This window comes from Leguminivora glycinivorella, chromosome 25 (assembly GCF_023078275.1).
Source record: "Leguminivora glycinivorella isolate SPB_JAAS2020 chromosome 25, LegGlyc_1.1, whole genome shotgun sequence".
Taxonomy (NCBI): Eukaryota; Metazoa; Arthropoda; class Insecta; order Lepidoptera; family Tortricidae; genus Leguminivora; species Leguminivora glycinivorella.
In genome coordinates, this window is record NC_062995.1 from 10342951 (window position 1) to 10351522 (window position 8572).

The 8572-nt window shown below is 39.9% G+C and overlaps 1 protein-coding gene across 1 annotated transcript; it reads right to left on the reverse strand.

Moving 5' to 3' along the window:
• Positions 1-2654: 2654 nt before the first annotated feature.
• Positions 2655-8189, reverse strand: LOC125239138 (gastrula zinc finger protein XlCGF8.2DB-like). Its single transcript, XM_048146642.1, has 2 exons — positions 7871-8189; positions 2655-3947 (listed from the first exon to the last, which is right to left on the reverse strand). Exons 1-2 carry the CDS (start codon positions 7947-7949, stop codon positions 2914-2916), a joined length of 1113 nt encoding a protein of 370 aa, XP_048002599.1. The 5' UTR covers positions 7950-8189; the 3' UTR covers positions 2655-2913.
• Positions 8190-8572: the final 383 nt, after the last annotated feature.

Here is an 8572-nt window from a genome sequence, read left to right on the forward strand (position 1 = left end):
TTTTTTGTTACCAGATTTCTATACATTTTCGGTAACAAAAAAGGAAAGTTTCATGCAATCAACCTAGGACATTTTGGGAAACCTTGTGGATCTTGCTCAGCATCATGGACTCTATCAGCCTACCAATTTTTATCCAAATCGGAGACGTGATCCAAATGTACAAACTTATCGGGAATAGATACAGATTTAGATTGACAGGTTAAGAATTTCACCACCCCCTTTCTTCCCGTGGGTGTCGTAGACGGCGACTGTGGGATATGGGTTAAATTGGGCTGTAGACGAGAGGCTGGCAACATGTCACTGCAATGTCACAGTTTCGTTTTCTTTCAACCCCTTTTTTTGCCAAGAGTGGCACTGAAACTTGAGTAGATTCATGTGCTCTGCCTACCCCTTCACAGGATACAGGGATTGTATGTATGTAATTTGTCTAAGAAACAAGTGTCTTATTCTTACTATCATCGCGTTATTCAAAAAATAAATTCAATGGCGCAATAAGTGTATATAAGTGATACAATAATCATTGTTTAGGATAATTGCTTTGTATCGATGAATCGTAATAAATAACTTAAGATACAACTGTTTTTTAATACCAACCTCATTTATTTGGGATCACCATTCCATCCTTATTTATTTGGGATACCCATATATTACGTGTGTACGTGGTATTTGTTGACACTCCCAGTCAACGGTATCCTGACCCTGAAATTGACGGCGGAGCAGTTTGAATTACATGTTATAGAATATTGTGTTATATTTTCTCATCTGTTTTGTTTTTTAACCCTCGACGCAAAACGACGGGGTGTTATAAGTTTGACGTGTCTGTCTGTCTGTGGCATCGTAGCTCCCGAACGGAAGAACCGATTTAGATTTAGTTTTTTTTTGTCTGAAAGCTGAGTTAATCGGGAGTATTCTTAGCCATGTTTTATGACAATCTGTCTACTATACTATGTCACGTCACTGTCGGGGGTTTTTTCAAAATTTTAATTTTGTGGTTAGGTAGTATGTTCATGTGCCCACATAATTTAAGGGTCCCCCCACATCTAGCGTCTCGCGAGCTTTTTTTTCTCCTATCAGGATCGAAAGACCATGCGATTCTTGAGTATGAATCGCGTAAACAATACCCATTATACAAAAAAAGTGGGGTGGACAACTTTGAAAAAAATGGCCCATTAGTTAGTGCCTTGGTTTTACTGTTATGCAGTGTAATTTATGTGAATAGTAAATAAATAAATGTTGGCAAACATGTGGTTCGGTAGATCGCTTAATACAGTTAGCAATATATTATGTAAGTAGGTAAATTATTTATTTTACTCTCACCTAACCTATAAAAATTAAAAATGTTATTTTTTAATATTTGCAGGCGATACATACCTTGTGTTCATTTTCATACAAAATCATACCTACAGGCATTGAATGTGTTAATGATAGAAAATTGCCATTTTAATGTCTTATTTGGTCAAGTGGGCTATCGTTAAAAAAAACTCAAATTGTACAGTACAAACCATTTTTATATATATTTGTTGTAAAAAAAAAGAAATTTGTAGGAAAATGTAAATAAAAATACTTCCTCTCCCACTCTCATCTCCAAAGACTAACATTTATAGGTATTTAAGTACATAGATCAAGGAGAATGATTGCACTCTCGGAGCGCGAGTTAGACTGATTGATTTATTTATTTACTGATAAAACATGTTTTACATGTCAATATTATAAAAAAATATAACACAATAAATAAATAAATATTATAGGACATTCCTACACAGATTGACTGAGGCCCACGGTAAGCTCAAGAAGGCTTGGGTACTCAGACAACGATATATATAATATATAAATACTTACATACATAGAAAACATCCATGACTCGGGAACAAATATCTGTGCTCATCATACAAATCAATGCCCTTACCGGGATTCGAACCCGGGACCGCGGCGCAGCAGGCAGCGTCACTACAGACTGCGCCAGACCGGTCGTCAAATCAAATCAAATTAAATATTAAAATATTTACAAATAATAAACTTATTCATTTTTAACAATTAGATTTTACATTAATAACAATTTAATTCAGACATTAAGCATAATAGACTAACTCGGAATTACCCTGTTTTTAACCCTCGACGCAAAAACGACGGGGTGTTATAAGTTTGACGTGTCTGTCTGTGGCATCGTAGCTCCCGGATGAACCGATTTAGATCTAGCTTCTTTTGTTTGAAAGCTGAGTTAGTCGGGAGTGTTTTTAGCCATGTTTCATGAAAATTGGTCCACTATGTCGCGATCGGGAAGTTTTTCAAAATTTTAATTTCGTAGTTAGGTCTTTCCCATCATGTTTTGTCTTTCCCATGGTGTTCCGGATCTTTGGGAGGCGTGCGCGGGGCCGAAGCCAACGCGTAGAGTCCCTTTTGACACTTTAATGAAATGTATGGGTTACACCGAACGGATGTTGCCCTTGCCCGTATCATGGGACACACGCAGAGGCAACACTCGCCAGGGTGCAAGGACTATTTGAGAGTTAATGGAATCTAAAATGAACTGGGCTATTTTGATGAAAGTGATGGACTAATACTGGGCTATGGATAAAGAACCGGACACCTGCCTAATAAAACGGTACCCAATTTTATTTCCGGTGACTCGTCCCCACAAGATGGGCCAAGCGGCGAAGCCACAAAAAGCGACATCCAAGATGGCTCAAGGGCAACACCGGTGTCGAGAGGTGTACACTGCTTTCTGTGTACCAGTAGTTAGGTTATTATTACACACAATAGGCTCAACTTTTCCAAGAAATAGAAGGATAGAATATTTAATAGAGACTCGCACATAACAATAATACTTTCACCTGGAAGGCTTCTTGTCTGCGTGAGTCCTCAGATGCCTCTGTAATACAGTTTCTAATTTAAACTTGTAACTTCACTCAATAGCTACTCGCCAGTGTGACAATGAGTCACCGTCAGGTGCCTTTTTAACTGATCCTTTCTTCTACACTTGTGACCACAATAGCTGCAATTGTAAGGTTTCTCATCTGTGTGAGTCTTCAGATGCCTCCGTAAATCTGTTGTTCTTCTACTTTTGTAGTCACATTGGCTGCAATTGAAAGGCTTTGTGTCTCTGTGAGTCTTCTGGTGCACCAGTAAATCTCCTTTCAATCTAAACTTGTGGCTACAGTGGCTACAGCTGAAAGGCTTCTCATCTGTGTGAGTGATTAGGTGCTTCCGTAAATCTGTTTTTGTTCGACACTTGTAGTTACATTGCTTACAACTGACAGGCTTCTCGCCGATATGATTCATTAGGTGACGTTTTAAGTGGTCTTTTCTTCTACACTTGTAGTCACAGTGACTACAACTAAAAGGCATTTCTCCTGTGTGCGTCATTAGGTGAACTTGTAACTTATCTTTTCTGCTACATTTGTAGTCACACTGCCTACAACTGAAAGGCTTTTGGTCTGTGTGGGTTCCCTGGTGCCTTAGTAAATCTCTTTTAGTTTTACTCTTATAACTACACTGGCTACAATTGAAAGGCTTCTCGCCAGTGTGAGTCCTTAGGTGACTCTGTAAATGGTATTTTCTTCGACACTTTAAGCCACAGTGGTTACAGCTGAAAGGCTTCTCGCCTGAGTGAGTGTTTAGGGTTACGTGTATCTTCAGAACCGACTTGTTCCTGAACCATTTACCGCAATGGTGACACTGATAGCCGGTGGCGATGGTGCTGGGTGTGTGTGCGGGCTCGGCGGAGACGAGAGCGGACGCTGCGACACGATTATATAGCGCGGCCGGGGCGACTACGGGGCGGTGCGGGCGCTCCGGCCCCAGCACGAGCTCGTCCTTCACCTCGTGCTCGATGTACAAGTCGGCCAGCATGGCTGCCTCGCTCACGCCGCGCCCGGCCGTGCTGTCCGACCACTCCTCCTTCACGCGCTCCTCTTCATCCAGGAATACAGCTTCTTCTTTAACAATGCCTGAAACAATAAATGCCACTGTTGGGTCTGGAAGGTCTCTGGATGTCAACAAGGGTACAAGTGGGGGCACATAAATTTAGCGCTGAGTGAAATGTGGAGGGGATAGCTGCGCACGTGGACGCATACCCTTCACCCCCTGTAATCAGGGGAATCTGTTTTTGATTCAAAAAGATTCAAAGATTTTTGTTTGCTTAAAGCCCCATTTAGATGGTACGAGTTTCTCGCCCGTTTTGGTCGAGAAACTCGTATGACATTATCGTATGCGATAATCGCCTGGCGATTATCGTACGAAAACGTTTACATTCGTGCGAGAAATAAAAACTCGTATACGAGTATCGTATGCGATACTCGCCAGGCGATTATCGCCAGGCGAAATAGTCTAGACGGAGAGTTGAATTTTCGGGAGATATTTCCATAACATTTCTCGACTCGTCTAAACCGGTTCTCGTATGACATTTCTTCTCGAACGTGCGATTATCGCACGAATCGGAGCGAACCGATTTTCATGCGAGTTTTGCCTGCCAACTTGCGTGCTTAGTTGCTAATTAATTAATTATAAACACATATTATTATGGTTTTTTATAATATTGGACATCATTTACGTTGGATTTATTTGAATTTAAGTTGAATAGTACCCAATAATATTAAAAACACTGTAAACTATTTATGACGGTCTAAATAATAATTATATAATAGGGAAAATAATGAATTCGACCGTAGCGTTACTTAGCTAATAAAATCTTAGTTGCGATACTTGCGATTAGGTTTAGGATATAATTGAGCATAGAATATAGATAAGATTTACATACACCCCATATGGGGTAAAATGCCAGTAAACATTAACTCTATAATATTGATAATGATAACCCTAATTATTTATTTTTAGTTTCAGCAGTTACTGAGAGTTAGCAATAAATAACAATACCATGATTTACATGATTTCTGTTTCTAGGTAAAGAGAATTCATTTCGACTGAGTAGCGCATAAACTCGTATACGATTCTCGCATACGTGTTTTGTTTACACGGAGACATACAAACATCAAAGGCGAGGCGATTATCGCCTCCTCCCGTGCGATATCGTACGCATAGTTTACATGATACGATATTTTTTCTCGTACTTCGATAATCGTACGTTCGAGGCGAGAAACTCGTACCATCTAAATGGGGCTTAATTTATAGGTAAGTTACAAGATGTTCAATAAACTGTTTTCAGTATCACTATGTTGTGCCTATTGGCATAAAAATATATTAATGATATATATACACTACGTAAGTAGTAGTTAGGGGCGTAGTTTGGGGCTAAGTTGGTATGTGTAAGGTGTCCCCAATATTTTTTTATTTGGCAACTCTCTCTTCTCAAATGTATACCGGTTGGCCGCGTCCCTTCCCCGCGGACCCTCTTACCGCGCGGAGCCGCACCTCAGCCGGGCGTAGGCTTGTGCTGCCGTTTCATTCGTTGATCGGAGGTCTCCGATCTCGTTCAATCGCTCCAGCGAACTAGTTCGCTCTGTTAGGTCTTTTGCTCATCACTTTCGAAACCGGGCTCTACGCGGCGCTACGACATTTTCGCTACATACGGGTTTCCCCATGTAATCGGCTACGCTTCTACGAGCGGTGTGCCCGACAGTCGGGTTCTTGGTAGCGAAAGTGTTAAATTCGCAAAGAGTAGAAATTAATAAGTTTTTTGAACAAATTTGATTTTTGGCAGAAGCTTTTATCGCCGACTGTACTTTTCTTTCAACAGTCATCTACTGCTCTCCAAAACATTTCTAAAAACCCCTAACGCCGTGTCTTGCGTGGGCGACGGTCGCGCGACCGTCGCCGTCGCGTCTCATACTTCAGATTCAGATTCAGATGATTTATTTGCCATTACAAGTATAAATACATGCAAATATAGTTACAAATCATACTCTAAGTACTTAAATGCTAGGATTACTTATTCTATGCTGATGTACAAGATCATGCAGTTGTCCATTAAAATATTGAAATTATTACATATAATGTCATGTTACAAGTTACAACTAAATAATTACAAAAAAGTCAATAAAGATATCCATATCGATAAGGTTGGATTTCGTATGCGTCGCATCGCCGTCGCGCGATCATCGCGCGTCCATCGCCCACGCAAGCAACGGCGTTACTCGATGGGGATATGACGTTTCATTACAGAATTCATATGACCACCTTTCTGCCCCATCATCGGATCAGCTCCATGATACCATTGTGACGTGATTTACATATAATGTGTGCAAAATCTCAGCTCAATCCGAAACCCTGAAGTGGGTCAAATGTAGCTTCTAAGTTTTGAGGCACACTAACATACTGTTGTACACAATACTACGAGGGAGAGTAATGTTGTAGTGTTGTGTACAAGTCTTAGTTTATACCTTGTGTCAACACCTTAATAAATATGCCAACGCCAATGTTTGAAAATAGTTTTAGAATTCATTGTCATGTTACAGAATATAAACCAGGGATGTAACGGAGTTCTGCTTCTGCTTCCGTTACTGCGGAACTTCCGTTTTGTTTTACACATCCGCTTCTGTTCCGGTTCTGTTATTTTTCAAACGGAAGTTATAACGGATGTCGGAACCTAGCGCGACGGTGGGACATGAGCGGCGTACATCAAAGACCAACAGGTCTATACCTGTCATTCGCTCATCTCTCCGCTTGCCACGTGCTGCGATACTAAACATTAATCGCTTCATTCCATTGCGCGCCAATATTTGTCCTGTCCACCTAGTTAGTAGCGAGTGAACAACTATTCAGTGGTGCAGGGCTTATCAACGATCCCCTTAGAAGCTCCCCTTAGATTTGTTTATTAAATACAGTTTACTTCTTTTACAATCACTCCATTTAATTTAAAAATTTAATTGTGTGCTAACAATTACACATATAATTTTTACTGGTTAGTTTTGGATTGTATTATACTACCTACGAGTAAGTTTTCTTTTCGTTTCTAAAAACCTTTTACGGCATAATAAAGGTTTAAAAGGATTCTTATGTGATTTTTAGTGATTACCTAAACAACAAACAATCTTAAAGTTCAAGGTGATTTAAATTTTTGGATTGTAATAAATGATATACTTAAGATAAAATATCAGGTAACTTTTCTTTTCGTTTTTAAAACCTAAGTGGGCCTAAAGGCTGATTACAAACTGCTGATTACAGGCTGAACAGTAAACACCTAAAAGTTCTAGGTAATTTAATTAGTTTTGGTTTATGTTATACCTATGTGGTATTTTTTCATTTCGTTTTTAACATCTATAACTTCCGCTTCTGGTTCCGGTTCCGCTTCTGCTTCCGTTAAACTGAATTCAAAACTTCCGCTTCCGGTTCCGTTAAAACCACATCCGTTACATCCCTGATATAAACATTAGATTAACCATAATTATGGTTTTAATAATATAACACATACTAACAAAGCAAGTTGAATAAAAGCTTGTAAAAAGTGGTAACATCATAGTACTCTTCCGTTATCCTACACATACATACATACATATAATCACGCCTGTGTCCCATGAAGGGGTAGGCAGAGCACATGAAACTACTAAAGCTTCAGTGCCACTCTTGGCAAATAAGGGGTTGAAAGAAACCGAAACTGTGACATTGCAGTGACAGGTTGCCAGCCTCTCGCCTATGCCACAGTTTACACCATATCCCACAGTCGCCTTCTACGACACCCACGGGAAGAAAGGGGGTGGTGAGATTCTTAACCCATCACCACCCAGGCAAACACATATTGATTATAAAGTGACCAAACGACGATTATTATTTTATCACACTTTTTTATTTTTATTGCCAGGCTGTAAAGATATAGTAATGTTGTTTTGGTCATAAATTTAAGTATGGTCGACAGGTCAGCTGGCCAAATTACTCGAAGCAACACGCACGGTCAGCGGTTCATGTTATATAAACTTACTCATTTCCGACTGGTCCGTCTCGGGCTCCAGCTTCACGCGCGCCGGCGACATGCTGCCAGACTCGGCACTCGTCTCCATCTCTCACGGTCCCGCGTCACAACTCGCACACTCAAAAGACATACAATTGTGTCAAGTGTCTCATTCTATAATAGTTATTTATGCAAAATATTCGTGATATTGAAAAATAAATGAAATCAAATATAAGGGAATAATCAGTTCAACAACGCAGTGTCGACAAGTAGGCTTGTGTAGTACACGTACTAATAGTACAAAAGCACTGTACTAGACCGAACTACTCCCAAATGATTCTGCTGTCTAGTACATTTAGTACACAAAAATAAATGAAATCAAAGATAAGGGAAAAATCAGTTCAAGAACGCAGAGTATCGACGACTTCTACGAGTGAGTGACAAATACAATGACACTGACAAGCAAGACAAATGTCATGTGTCATAGAAAATACCACAGAATAAATAACAGTCCGTTCAGAAAAAGTAGTTGATTCGATCAAAGACCTTTACAGGGGACAGCTCAATCACATTTTTTGCCATACGAAATTAAACCTTATTACTGAAACAGAAAGTCGATCGTATCAGACTAGCGAAAACGGTCCACATGAGAGGGCATTGTTTGGGCTGGTGTCCCTCTCGCACGTGTTGCCAGTGTTAATGAGGTTCCCATATTAGTAGTATATTACCTGA

Coding starts and splice junctions, on each gene's coding strand:
- LOC125239138 (XM_048146642.1), bottom strand. CDS start 7,949: ATGGAGACGAGTGCCGAGTCTGGCAGCATGTCGCCGGCGCGCGTGAAG. Junction 3,948..7,870: donor GACGGACCAGTCGGAAATGA/GTAAGTTTATAT, acceptor TTATTGTTTCAG/GCATTGTTAAAGAAGAAGCT.